Raw genomic sequence first — 15,044 nt, 5'->3', positions numbered from 1 at the left:
AAAGAGCAAAGGGGAAATGAAAAAAAAAGTTTTGAAGTTGTGCCAAAAAAAAGCTACTAAAATAGAGGGAAGACCATTATGCGGAGCTTCCCAAATTATCACGGAAGAAGAAGACGAAACACAATGCTTCGCCAAATAATCTTTTGCAACATTCCTTTCACGAAACAAGTGATAGCAAAAGACAACTCAATCATGCTGAATGAGCATCTTGGTTCGACTAATAATCGAAGCATAATGATGTTGCGTAAGATGAACATCCTTCAAAAGACTCAAAACAAGCTTAGAATTAAAATAAAGTTCAATATGTCTAAAACCATGTTACCTATAGATATCAAGGTCGTGAAAGATTGCTAACATCTCAGTGCGGAGGCTGTCAGAGACGCCTATGTGTCCTGCACAACCAACTAACCAAATGTCATCCTTAGACCTAACCATACGACCAAAACCGGAATGTCCTCGAATTGCCCATTGAACTGTCATGTCATCTGTATACACGTTTCGAATAAAACTTACATCCTATCATTATGTGATTTAAAGGATTTAAATAAATACACTTGAAATTTGAAAGTGGGATTCAAATACAGCCAAATGAATGCAGATTCAAATGTATCAAAGTATGGAAATGGGTAAATCCACCATTTTGAACCCTGAGAAATTGATGTGTCCTTCATGCTCGAGTTTAGTACTTGTGTTGCTGCAAGATAATTCACTTTTTCTTTATATTTCACTGAGAACTAATGTAAGCTAAATTATGAGAGAGAAGACATAATTCAAAGTCCCCAATCGAAGATTGATTGGCACTTGAAACTCTGATAGGTTGCCCATTTGATAGTCATAGGCTCACCCATGAATCATACCTCAACTTTATTGTGCTAATATATGTGGCTTTTGGCAGTGAGTTGTTCAATGAGCAGTCAATATTGTATAACCATACCTCATACCTCACCAGTTAGCTCACCTAAGCCAGCCTGACCCCACAAGTTTAATGCATTCAAATTATAGTTAGCTAAGACTTCAAATATTAGTTTACTTATAGTTCCTTGACCATTATTATCAACCCATATATTGTAGAAATCAGAGTTATCTATAACTCATAGCAGTGACAATTACTGTAAGGATAGTTGAGCTAGGTTGTGATCATAGTTTGAGTTGTTGCTGGTGCTATGTTCAGGTCAAGAGCTAGAAAGCATATACAGGGAAAATTTTGTCTCTAGATAAGTAAACTATTTCGCTAGATAGTAGAGAAAATAATCTTTGGTAGATTTAGCGACGAAAAAAGTCATCTCTAAATGAATTAAAAATTTACAAGTGTTTAGCGACGGAACATAAATCAATTTGCCACGAATATTTTCCGTCTTAACTTGCGATGGACCGTATAGTTCCTCGCAAAAGATTTAGCGATGCTTTTTTTTTTTTTGAAATTGACCTGGAATTAAATTAAATCAAATCAGGCGATGAAGCCAAAGCATCTTTGATCACCAAGTGATCTACATCATAAGGTACCTCTTCCACCCAAACAGAGTTGGGGAAATTAGAGGCATTCCTAGCCAGAAAATCGGCAACTAAATTACCTGAACGTCTCACAAAGGTAAACTGAAAATAACTAAAAGCAGAAGTAAAAAGACGACATTCGCGAACAATAGTATCTAAATAAGACAAACCAATAGAGCCCTTCTTCCACCATTCAAATAGCTGTAAGCAGTCAGTTTCAAAGCAAACTGATCGGAAACCAAACTCCGTCGCCAACTTCAGTGCCCATCGGAAACCGCAAGCCTCGCCAAGCAAATGGGAGATCACACTAACCGGATACAAAGCTGCAGCTCCTAGAATCGCACCATGAGAGTCCCGAGCTACCATTCCTAGACCACCAATCTCGTTCTTAACTGAAGCATCAAAATTTATTTTGACAATTCCTTCCTCTGGCCTCTTCCAATTTGCAGGGCGTGAAGCTGTCAGTGATTGAGGAATATGAATACCATCATCCCAAGGCTTCAACATGGATGACCTCCGCAGCACATCTCCCACATCCAGATTCCTCCCATTAAACACCATGGAGTTCCGAGCCTCCCAAATCACGTACATAAGCTGTTGTACTGCTGCTATAAAATCTACATCATCCTCCTCTAAAACCGCCACCATCAAAGCATGAACCGAGCTGAAACTTTCAGTTCTAATCGCCAAATCCGACGCAAACCACACCCTCTCTACCGCAGGGCATTTCAAAAACAAGTGACCACATGTCTCGACTTCGGTCTCGCAAAAAGGACAGCATGGATCAAGCTGCATCCCCCTCTTCACAAGTTCTCCTCTCATTGGAAGAAAATTTTGTACAGCCCTCCAAGCTACTTCCTTGCACCGTGGCAAGGCTGGGCTAGCCCAGAACCTGCGCCAAAGCTTCGTCTGGAGTAGAGGACCCGAGGATGTTGAAGCCTCCTCTCTAGCCACCAAGGACCTGATGAAATTGTATCCTGACTTACACACATAAATACCATTAGTGGAATCAAACCAATATATAGAATCCACATTACCTTGGTTTGCAAGTGGAATTGCCAAAATTTTCTGGGCAGTGAGAGGACTAAAAGCCTCTTGGATCAACTCAACATTCCAGCGCCCATTATCTATCAAATCCGCCACTTTCTCCAGCCTAAGGTCTTCCACAGTTTCCTGTCTATAAACCAAAGGGGAACCATCTGGGAGCCATTTATCTAGCAACAAATTTATTTTTGTACCATCCCCCACTCTCCACCTCAAGCCACCCTCTATTTTCCCCCCGCTTTCAGGATACTAGACCACGCATAACTTGGCCTATATCCCTTTCTAGCCTCCAAGATAGTCACAGAAGGAAAATAAACCGCTTTAAAAACTCTACCCAACAAAGAATCCGGGTACATGTAAATTCTCCACCAATTTTTAGCCACAAGAGCTTCATTAAAAGCTTTGAAGTCCCTAAAACCAAGCCCTCCCTCACACTTGCTCTTGCACAAGTTAGCCCAGTTTGTCCAATGAAGTCCCCTCCGAGACACATCTCCGCCCCAAAAGAAACGGGCAATCATCCGGTCAATATCTGCACAAATACCATCAGGTAAAATAAAACATGACATAACATAAGACGGAATAGCTTGAGCAACAGATTTAATAAGTACTTCCCTCCCAGCACGGGAAAGTGATTTTTCTTTCCAACCTTTCAATTTTTTCCAAACTCTTTCTTTAACAAAATTAAAAATTTGAGTTTTGGATTTGCCAATAATAGTAGGTCATCCTAGATATTTATCAAAACTTTCAATTGCCTTTACTCCCAACAGCTGTGTAAGCTCATTAAGACAATTTTCATGCACATTTCGGCTACCCGAAAGCATTGATTTATCCAGGTTAATCACTTGTCTCGATGCTTGTTCATATGTTCGCAAAATATTTTTTACACATTCTGCTTCATGAACACTTGCACGGGAAAAAATTATACTATCATCTGCAAACAAAAGGTGAGAAATAGCAGGTGCAGAACGTGCAATTTTAAGACCATGAAGGCCACCAGACAACATTTGTCGCTCAATTAGTGCAGAAAAAACCTCACCACATAGGATGAACAGATAAGGGGATAACGGGTCACCCTGTCGCAACCCTCTTCCGGGTGCAAACTGTGGCTGCGGATTGCCATTTAACATAATAGAAAAATTAACTGTAGAAACACAACTCATAATCAAATTCACCCAACAAAGTGGGAAGCCCATTTTTTCCATCACCGACCTCAAAAAAGGCCACTCAATTCTGTCATACGCTTTCGACATGTCTAATTTCAAAGCCATTATGCCATTCCGGCCATTTATTTTCTTCTTCATATAATGAAAGCATTCGAAAGCAATTAAAGCGTTGTTTGTAATCAATCTACCAGGTACAAACGCACTTTGCGAATGACATATGATATCAGGCAAAATCAATTTTAACCGATTTGCAATTGTTTTTGTAATAATTTTAAAAATCACACAACATAAACTAATTGGTCTAAATTGGTTTGCATGCACAGACTTTTTCACCTTAGGAATTAAAACAAGCAAAGTCTGGTTAATTGTACCTGGTGATCTCGCACCACTGAGAATCTCCAAGCAAAACTGAGCCACATCATCTCCTATTACTGACCAGAATCTCTGATAGAAAAGAGCTGGCAATCCGTCTAGACCTGGAGCCTTCGTCGGATGCATCTGAAATAAAGCCTCCTCAACATCTTCCTTTGTGAACGGATCTGCTAGAATCTCCAGATGAGCTGGTGATAACCGCCCAGCCACAAGTGCAGTCGTTTCTTCCACCCCTACCGGAGAAGAAGTGGAGAACAAAGTCCCAAAATACTCTGTCAACACTCTAGAAATGTCCCTGTCATCCTCATATTTCCTCCCATTATCATCTTTGAGAAGCTCAATCAGGTTCCTGCGCCGCCGCTGTGAAGCTTTCTGATGAAAGAAACCAGTGTTTCGGTCTCCCAGTTTTAGCCAAGATGCTATGGATCTCTGTGCCCACAGGACCTCCTCTTGCTCAAGCAAACTATCTAACAACCTTTCGGCCTCCTTGGTGCTCTCCACCACCTCATCAGTCTGATCACTCCTCTGAAGTCTCTCTAGAAGGCCTCTCTGATCTGAAATTTTTCGCGGCAAATCTCCAAATTTTTCCTTTCCCCACCCCTGTAGAACCGACCCCACCTGAGAAATTTTATCGGGTAGATCTCCCCTCATTCTTTCCCATGTTTCGGTCACCACCTCAGCACATTCATCCCCTGCCTGCAACCACAACTGTTCAAAACGAAACAAATTCGACCTAGCCAACTCTTTCCTCATTTTCCGAGAGCCACTGAACACCAGAATCGGATTGTGGTCCGATCTGTAGCGAGGTAAGTGATAGACTGAAATTACTGGCCATAGAGCTCCCCACGCCTCATTAATAAGAGCATAATCTAATCTCTCTTCAATTGTATCAGGCTTCTTCCTCTTATTTGACCAAGTGAACCGGTAACCTGAAAAATCAACCTCATGCAACTCACAATCAGCACATGCATGAGACACCTCCTGTAATCTATCAATATCAGGGGGGGTCCCCTCCCAGTTTATCTGCCGGGGAGAGGATGTCATTAAAGTCACCAAAACACATAAAAGGAATAGAGCTGTCTGGCGTGAACCGACGAACCAAATCCCAAGTTGCTTTCTTCCTCTCATCCGGGAAACCATAAACTCCCAAGCACCTCATCTCTGTTCTATCCTCAGAATGAAAAATCTTAAACAAAATATGATGTAAAGAAGCTGATATTACCTCAACTTCAAATTCACTTCCCCAAAAAAGACATAACCCTCCAGCTCTGGATCTCCCTTGTCCTGCGCACTGAACTGGGAAAACATTGTGCAAACCACCAATCCCTCTATGTCTCAAAACCTCCGACTCATATAGCCTAGTTTCCATAACAAGTACCACATCAGGAACTTTAGAGTGGATGAGCCTTTTCAGGGCTCGTACTGCCCGCAGGTTCCCAAGCCCACGGCAGTTCCACGATAGAATCTTCATTGAGGTGGGCGGGACTGCACCGCAGTCTCCGCCATCCCCAATCCAGTATCGGTATTAGATTTCTTCAACGGTGGTGATCCTCCTGTGGGCAAGTGGCCACCCAAAGAAGATGCTACATGGGCCCTCTTTTTAAAATTATTCTCAAGTTTCTTTGGTTCACGAATAGAAATCCCCTGCCCTCTTTTTGCCAAAGGCTTCCCCACATGATGTGGAATTTTTTTACTATCAAAAAAGAAATCTTGTGTACCTTTTCCTTTGTCTTTTTCTCCCATAAACCCCACGGTCTCCTCTCCTTTTTTTCCTTCACCCACGGTCTGTACTGGAATTGATGAGCCCAAAGCTTTTTCCTTGGATGTTCCATTATGCATGCCCGTGGCCACCTCTTTTTCAACATCAAGCTCGTTCTCAGCCTTGGTGTTCACAGCAGAATCATCTCCTACTTCCTCATATCCCTCTTGGTCTCCCTCTTCCTCATTGGGTAGTGCCTCCTCCCGTTGCCAGTTCTGGCCTCTTCTGCCGGTGGCCTCATTATCAGTTTCTGTTCTCAGCCATCCCCCATAAATCTCACTCGCCGTCGCCTCCATCTCACAGTGTCGTTTGATGTGGTCAAGCCGGCCGCAACGGTAGCAAAAATTCACAAGCTTCTCATATTTGAAGAACACTTTGATGGAGTTTCCCCCAGCAGCAGCAATCTTTTGCCCTCGTCTCAGCTGAGTTTCGACATTAACCCACGCCCTGAAACGGAGACCCGGTCCATAATACTTGTCCCAACCCAGGTAGCCATCAAAAGCTCTGCCCAGAGACTTTGCAAGATTCTCTGATCTGTATGTATAAGGTAAGCCGTGCACTTGAATCCAGAACGGAACACGATTCAGAGGGATGGTGCTCGGATCCACACTCGTGTTGAAGACATTCAAGGCAATCAGGAACCGATCAAAGAACCAAGGGCCCGATCGGAGAACCAGGTCCCTAGCATTGGTGGTGGTGAATCTAAACGCGAAGAGATTTCCTCCTACATAACGAACTTCCTCGCAACTCCGAGACTCCCATAGTTTCTCCATGCACTTGATGAGCCCGATCCTGCTCACCACGTGAGGAGCCAGCACTTTCCCGATCAGCCAAACATCTGCCACAAGAGTAGGGTCGATATCGACCACCCCAATGTTCAGGACTTCGTCCTCTTCACCCAGCAAGTCGATATCAGGAATGCCAGGAGGGAGGGCTATCGCGAGCACAGGTGAAGGAACTCTGATCTCACAGCAAGAAGAAAGAATAGAGCCCTAAGCGACAGCACCAGAGGTATGCCCTAGGGAACTTGTTTCCAGAACAGGTAACAGTACGTAGAAAAAACGTAGACCGGAAGGAAAACGGCTAGGCGGCGCAGCCAAGGACCAACAAAGGCGGCGTTGACTGTGTTGACTCCCAAAACCCTAGGAGACCCATTGCAATAAAATAATCTATATCTGTTTATTTAAGCCAACTTTATGATGTTTTTAGCGATGCTAATTTTGCCACCGATTACTTTCCGTTGCAAATTCCGTCACTATTACAGCGAGGGATTTCTACCCTCTCTGTTTAGTGACGCCATCAAAAGGCATAAGTGCTTTAGCGACGGAATATAATTATTTGCTACGGATAATATTTCACGACACCAAATTTTGCCACGGAATTTATTCCGTCGCAGATTCCATTTTAGCAAGGGATTTTTCAATGTTTAGCGAGGAATTTCTCCCCTAATTTACTTTTTTTAGTATGCAGAACAAATTAAGGCAATCAAACAGAAAGAAATTAGACATGGAACTGCATGCCACTTTATTTGTTGGTGCATATATATTAATATTATTCTAAAAAAAGATGATGTTCAATATAAATAGTTTTTATGCTGTTAATGCAGGTAGAGGTTTTAAGAAATTAAGCCACTAGAAGCACATGTCTGTTTTTTACATTAAAAACCAAACTGTTGCTTTCTCCTTATTCATATCAACTCAAAAACAAACACAACCTAGTTAAATGATTGATTGAACCATTTTTATTCAAAATCATTTCATGTATTGAAAGAAAAATATATCAGTGATGTGAAAGTTTATAAGGATAATAATAATTATATAAAAAATAATTAATTATCATTAAAATAATTTGAACATGATAAGAGTTTACCTCAAATCGAACTCCTCCTAGTAATATTATAAGACCACATGTTACCTCATAGTGTTACACTAACAATATGACAAGAAATTTTGGAGTCATAGCATCTAAATCAAACGATACTGTGGAAGAATGGTCGGTATTAGGAATTCAAAATCTAAGATTATTTTGGACAGGGTCGGTGTTAACTACACAATTTTATATAATTTCGACCTATGTTGCATAATTTCGACCTATGAAGTCGAAAGTAAGGAGACTCAAGAAAATTTACCAAGTGCTAAGTGACTTCGGCTGGAAAGTATTTTTTCGAGATGTGAAGAATCCATTACGGGAGGCCGGTTGTTTTGAAGACAGTTCGCGAAAGACACGTAAGGAGCAAAAAAGGACACGTGTAGGACGAAGACATATTCAGAAGACACTTGTAATGGTTTTATCAATTGACCGTTAGAAGTCAGTTACATTTTTAAGTCTATAAATAGCAGGTTTGTAGAAAGAATAGGGGTTCACAATCTTTACTCGAAAATTCTCAAGTGCTTACAATCAATCACAATGATTACAAGCCAAGTTAGAGTGAAAAAGTAGGGATTCGTGTAACACTTTGCATCTTATAGTTCATTATTATCATTCAGATTTAGAAAATTCATTTATTGCTTTTATCATTTAAATCGAATGTATTCGTTTTGTTTCTAATTTGTTATTAAATCTCTTTAGTTTTGAGTGACTAAATTTAATTCATTTTCACCAAAGAACCCAAGAGGACTCGAATCCAGTCCCAGATTGATCCTTGGATTCTCTATTTGTTTTACCAAAATTTAGTGTAAACAAATTGGCACGCCCAGTGGGACCTCTTTGTGAAAATAGTTGTTGAATTCGGTTATCATTCAAACTTACTTAACCCACGTTTATGCGTTTAAGAAGTGGAAGACTAGTAAGTATGGCGAATGGTAGATCGAGAAGTGGTAATTCCCCTCCCGCGAATACTGGACCTTCGGCAAATCAAACCGGAAATCCCGGTGCTGGAGTGAATGTTGAGGGAAATGCCTTGAACTCTGGAACGGCACAGGCAACAACGACCAATGTGGCCGAAAATGTTATACCTGTGGTGACGCAAGCGGCTACAGTGCCCTCTCCGACGACTCCAGTCGTATCACAAATGGTTGCTGGGGCATCTCGCCCTCAACCGGTGAACATGCCGGTGAATCCGCCATTTGGGATGCCTCCAGGGTTAATGGCTGGAGTAGGGACATTTCCTGCCATATATTCAGATAACGTAATGTCAGTCGGATCCCCGAGGAATCAACACCAGGCTTCGGCCTCCAATGTCGGGGGTCGAAATAATATTTATCCTCAGGGGATGGCAGGGGCGAGTGTCAACCATTTAGGGACTTCGTTGACAAATACCTCTGTTAACGTATTGAGGCAACAAATGGATGATAGTAACCACGAAATGGTGAATATGTTGGCCCAACAAATAGGAACTGTGTTTAATCCTTTAATCCAAAACACAAATGAGTCGTATCAGCAGTTGACGAGACAAATGGGTCGAATTGCTGACGCTTTTGGAGTCCCTCGAAACGAGGTGGCGAATCTTGTGGGGGTAGCGGCGAATAATGCCGTCGAAATAAATGCGGTTCCTCAGAATGTTCCGCTTCAAGCAAATGCCGAAGTGGCGGTAGTGCAAGGTCGAAATCAATTGGATAACCTTGGTGGCCAAATGCCTCTGAACATTGAAAATCCTATCTTAATAAATCGAAATATGGATGCAGATAGGGTAGTCGAGAGAGTTAGACAAAATAACGTTGGGGGGCATCAAAATATAGCAGGCATAGTCGAACAGTTATTGAACCAACATGGATTCAATGTGGGTTATGCAAATCGACCCCATTTTGCTTCGGCTTTCTCCGAATTCGTCCTGCAAACAGAATTGCCTAGAGGATGGAAAGTTCCTAAGTTCACCAAGTTCTCGGGGGATACTGGAGAGTCGACAGTCGAACATATCGCTAGGTACCAAATAGAAGCAGGGGATATAGCAAATAATGAGAACCTGAAGATGAAATATTTTCCGAGCTCTTTGACTAAAAATGCTTTTACCTGGTTTACTACTTTGTTGCCTAATTCAATCCATAATTGGGCTCAGTTAGAGAGAGTTTTTCACGAACAGTTCTTCAGGGGTGAGTCGAAAGTCAGTCTGAAGGAATTGGCCAGCGTGAAAAGAAAATTCAAAGAAACCATAGATGATTACTTGAATAGGTTCAGACAAATGAAGTCGAAGTGCTTCACTCAGGTCCCAGAACATGAGTTAGTCGAAATGGCGGCTGGCGGCCTAGACTACTCAATTCGTAAGAAGATAGATACCCAACATCTTAGGGACATGGCTCAATTGGCTGACAGGGTCAGACAGATTGAAAATTTGAAACTCGAAAAAGAAAAATTTAATAGAGTTCCCAAGAAGGGTAAAGTTGCGTTCGTCGAAAGTTGCGAATATGAAGTCGATTATGACTCTTATCCAGGCAACAGTGATGATATCGAACAGCAGGAGGTTGATGTGGCCGAATTGGTATCAGGACCTCCTTATGTTTGTAGGATGTTAAAACCCTATGAATCTAAAAATGCGGAAACAAACAAAGGTGTTGGTAAATTTCCTGTGAAAGCGTATAATTTTGATGTTACTAAATGCGACGCGATTTATGATATTCTGTTAAAAGATGGTCAAATTAAAGTATCTCCTGATCAAAAAGAAGTACCTTTCGACCAAAGGAAAGGAAAAAAGTTTTGCAAGTTTCATAATGTATTCAGTCACTGGACTAATAATTGTGTACGTTTCAGGGATCTGGTGCAAACTGCAATCAAAGAAGGACGGCTCAAGTTCGAGGAAAAGGATAAGGCTGCTATGAAGATTGATTCTGACCCAATGCAAATTGGCAACGCCAATTACGTCGAGCCAGCCGGGATAATGATGGTTGAGTTGTCTGATTTGAATCAGGTTGCTACTGGAGGAGATGATATCGAAGCTGCGGGGCCTACTCCAGGGATGGAGAAGGTCGAATTGTCTGAAGAGGGAATGGATGCTCCTTCCGTGGAAGAAGATGTCGAAACCGCTAAGAAGGTGGTTTACCCTCGGTCGGAGGAAAGCCTGTTGGAATTCCTGCAGCGTTGCCAAAAGTCTTACTCTGAAGTGATGTTGTGCCCAAGGTGCAGTGTCGTGTTTGACAAGGTGGCTGCTCAAGCTATAGAAGATGCTGAAATCAAGAAACGCCGCGCAGTAATACCGGAAAGGCCTCCTAGTTTTGGGTCCAGAGGACGAGCTGATTCTCCCTTCATAAGGGGAAGGGGATCTTTTGGGTTCAGAAGAGGGCGTGGTCGAACTTATATGCCACCAAGTCGAGTTCCGTTCAACAAGTGGATGGCAAGGAGTCAGGCGCCTCACCCTAAGGTTAAGGTGGTCGAATTGGGAAGTGGGTCTGCCTATATGGATAATTCTCGAAATCATAAGAATTATACCTATGTCCCAAGGCCGTATCTAGGTCGAAACCCAATGACAAAAACTCAATGGAGGCGTCACCAGAGGGAGAAAGCCTTCGAGGCAGGCCAATCCAGTTCTGAGAGGCCAGTCAAGTACCAACTTTTGGGCCAAAGTGGTGGGGCTCCTATGGTTCCTATTCAGGTGATTAAGCAGAGTATGAAGAATGCTGGGAATTGGGTGACTACTAACCAGGCAAAAGGGAAAGAGAAACAGTCTGAAGATGTCGAAATGAAGGACAACTTTGAAATGTTGGAGTCTGAGTTTGAGTCCATGTGCAGCTTAGTCTCGATCCTTCCAGAAGAGTTCGATGTGAAAACTGAAATCACTGATGATGAAGAGGATTACTACGTCGAGGAGGATGATGACAATCCACTGTGCTATTATGTGATGACTAAAGGAGGAATCGAAGATGATTGTGCCGTTTTCAAGAAACCAGATATGGAGATGAAGAAGCATTTGAAACCGCTTTTTGTGTGGGCCCGCATTGAAGGAGTAGGCGTCAATAAAGTCTTGGTTGATGGCGGAGCCGCCATAAATTTGATGCCAAAGTTTCTGCTTAAGAAGATTGGGAAATCTGTCGAGGATTTGCAACCTCATAACATGATGTTGACTGATTACGAGGGAAAAACTTCTAAGTCTTTGGGAATGTTATTGGTGGACACCACAATTGGTACTGTTTCTCGACCTACTCTGTTCGTGGTAGTGCCATCGAAAGCAAACTACAATCTGTTGCTAGGACGAGAATGGATTCATGGGGTGGGAGCTGTGCCGTCCTCCCTTCATCAAAAGCTGTCAATTTGGAGGCCAGATGGGGTGGTCGAAAATGTTGATGCTGACCAGAGTTACTACAAAGCTGAAGTGGAGTTTGTTGACAGAAAGAATTTCGAGAAGCGGATGGCAAACATCGCTCCGTATGAATCAGAAGGAAAAGAACACATGGAAGGTTCCACTAGTTATGCGATGAATCTTCATCCGGAGTACGGATTTCTTTGGAATAAAAACTTTCGTGCTCAGAATGCCACTGGAGAGTGGCAAATCGTCGAATTAGATGATTGAGTCGAGCGTAGCTCGAATATCGGCCTATGCGGCCGAGATGAGAATAAAGACGGCCTTGGAGGCCGAACAATATATAGGAACGGCAAAGGAAGCCGAATATGAAGAAATTTGCAAACCGGAGGAGTGCCTAGATTTGGATCATTTTAATGAAGACAGATCAGAACCGGTTCTTGATTGTATATATGATGATGAACCCCTTGGATTCGAGCAATCTTTAGATCCCATGTTAAAAATGCAGGCTCAGGATCCTTTGGAGGAGGTTGATTTAGGAGATGGGACTAAGAAAAGGCCGACGTATGTAAGTTCGTTGATCGATTCGGGTTTTAAGAATCGGATTGTTAGTTTGTTGCAGGAATACAAAGATTGCTTCGCATGGGATTATGACGAAATGCCGGGTTTAAGCCGGGAGTTAGTGGAGTTGAAGTTACCAATTCGGCCTGGTAGGAAACCAGTGAAGCAAGCCCCAAGGAGATTCGCCCCGGAGGTGTTCTCAAAGATAAAAGAGGAAGTGGAGCGCTTACTTGGAGCAAAGTTCATACGAACAGCCAGGTATGTCGATTGGTTAGCTAATGTAGTTCCTGTACTTAAGAAAAATGGTAAAATGAGGGTTTGCATAGATTATAGAGATTTAAATTCGGCTACGCCGAAAGATGAATATCCCATGCCTGTGGCCGAAATGATGGTAGATTCTGCCGCAGGAAATGAAAATTTAAGTTTACTGGATGGATATTCGGGGTATAACCAAATTTACATTGCAGAGGATGATGTGTCGAAGACTGCATTTCGGTGTCCAGGGGCACTAGGAACATATGAATGGGTGGTGATGCCATTCGGTCTTAAAAATGCCGGTGCAACTTATCAGAGGGTAATGAACACTATCTTTCATGAATATATTGAGAAATTTATGCAAGTGTATATCGATGATATTGTAGTAAAGTCGAAATCTCAGGATGTTCATATCGAACATCTTAAGTTGTCATTTGAAAAAATGAGAAAGTACGGTTTGAAAATGAACCCACTCAAGTGTGCCTTTGGTGTAATTGCAGGGCAATTTCTGGGATTCATTGTTCATAAGAAGGGCATTGAAATCGACCAGAATAAGGCGAAAGCAATCTTCGATACTCAACCACCGTCGAATAAAAAACAGTTACAATCTTTGTTGGGCAAAGTCAATTTCTTGAGAAGGTTTATCATGGATCTAAGCGGGAAAACCAAGGTTGTGAGACCCAAGTTTTTAAGTTTGGAATAAACCGAATAAAATTCCTTTTCACGATTAATTTGAGGTAACGTGAAGGAAAACCTGAACAAGTGTCTATTGAATGGAATAAATTTGTGAAGGAGAAAGTTCAGGAAAAAGCTAAGGATGGTATCCAAGTCAATAAAGGTTATAGCACGGTTAGTATTCGCTTTAACCTAGGTCAAGAACGCTAGGAAATAGCTAATTTACTCTTTAAGGCACGATGAAAACTAATTCCAAAAATTTTCAGAGAAATGTTAGAACTTCTCTTATTCGTCTATAAACGAGCGTTTCGATACGAAACCCTAGAATGTAAGAACGTCAAATTCCAATACTCGGAAGTTTGCCGAAACCGAATCACTGATAGTTCAGAAACCCTAAAATCAACGGACGATGAAGACTTTTTCTATTCGGAGCTTCAAATAAAGATTTCATCCGCGTACGCCCACTCTAATCGACGTTCCAGATCTTTCTTCAGAAGAAAGTTTCTGCATCTGAGGTCAAAATAATAAAGTGCATAAAGTGCATTTTAAGCCGGTACACATTAAAAACAAGCCTCGAAAACCAAAAATCATACTGATATTTCTTTGGAGAATTAGAAGATTCAGCGGGAAGAATATCGTGTCTAAAATACGTTGGAATCAGTAGGAAAAATCGGATTCGCGAAATTCTCATTTTTCCGCATTTTCCATTTCCTATATATAGTATGAAAAATTAAAAAAAAAAATCAAAAAAATAGCTTCACAACACACACACACGGCCGAGACATTGAAGAGGAAAAAGGAAGAAAAGTGATTTTTCCAATTCTTGACCGATCGTCGTTCCGTTCGTTGCTACGCGTAGACATCGAGGTACTGATGCTATCCCTAACTTCTGATCGTCAGATCTGTCGACTTTTTCTATGTCTTTCTGTGCTCAAAGTTTTGAGCTTTTTGTAAAACTGTCCAAATAAGCTGATTTTAGTGTCTAAACTTATTGCCTACGTGCTCTAGAGCGTGAATATCCGGTTGTTTTCTGCTGAATGTCGCCGAAATGCCGCCGGGATCAATTTCTGTTGGAAAAACCCATTTCTGGGTAAAGTTCCGTTCTTTAAGCTGGAAATTCACGACTAAGCTTAGCTTTAGTAGGATTAGTTGTTATAAATGTCGTTAGGATCGATCCCATCCAATTTGTTTTTCGAAATTCCAATTTTGAAATTCTGAGCTGAAGATAATGACCAAAATACCCCTGCGACAGTTTTCGACCCGATAATTTTTCTGAGAGTTTCCCTGGCCTAGATATCGCCTAAGAATACCTTGGAATTGATTTAGATCGAAGAAAAAGTTCGAAAACCCTATTTTCTATAGTGGCCGAAACCTATTTGCTTGGGTACCGTGTCCCTATGACCTGAGCCATTGCGTAGCTCTTTCAATTGTCGAAATTTTGGCGCCGGTTTCGTGTCATTCCGAGTTCTGTAGCTCGAGTTATGCACGTTTTAGCGAATAAAGTGTTTTTGTACAAAACTTGAATCGAGTCAAAACTCATCCATTCGGGGAAAGCCCT

At 41.8% G+C, this 15,044-nt stretch overlaps 2 protein-coding genes across 2 annotated transcripts; one reads left to right on the top strand and one right to left on the bottom strand.

Moving 5' to 3' along the window:
• Positions 1-318: 318 nt before the first annotated feature.
• Positions 319-5,541, bottom strand: LOC130737132 (uncharacterized). Its single transcript, XM_057588900.1, has 6 exons — positions 5,170-5,541; positions 3,278-5,093; positions 2,786-3,064; positions 1,572-2,690; positions 942-1,084; positions 319-516 (listed from the first exon to the last, which is right to left on the bottom strand). The coding sequence occupies exons 1-6, from the start codon at positions 5,539-5,541 to the stop codon at positions 319-321; spliced, it is 3,927 nt and encodes a 1,308-aa protein (XP_057444883.1).
• A 6,896-nt stretch (positions 5,542-12,437) lies between these two features.
• Positions 12,438-13,090, top strand: LOC130735785 (uncharacterized). Its single transcript, XM_057587682.1, has 2 exons — positions 12,438-12,814; positions 13,024-13,090. Exons 1-2 carry the CDS (start codon positions 12,489-12,491, stop codon positions 13,028-13,030), a joined length of 333 nt encoding a protein of 110 aa, XP_057443665.1. The 5' UTR covers positions 12,438-12,488; the 3' UTR covers positions 13,031-13,090.
• The last annotated feature ends 1,954 nt before the right edge of the window (positions 13,091-15,044 follow it).

The sequence above is a fragment of the Lotus japonicus genome, chromosome 2, assembly GCF_012489685.1.
Source record: "Lotus japonicus ecotype B-129 chromosome 2, LjGifu_v1.2".
In the NCBI taxonomy this organism is placed as follows: domain Eukaryota; kingdom Viridiplantae; phylum Streptophyta; class Magnoliopsida; order Fabales; family Fabaceae; genus Lotus; species Lotus japonicus.
The sequence above is the reverse complement of the archived record's forward strand: the minus strand, read 5'-3'. Positions and strand labels throughout refer to the sequence as shown.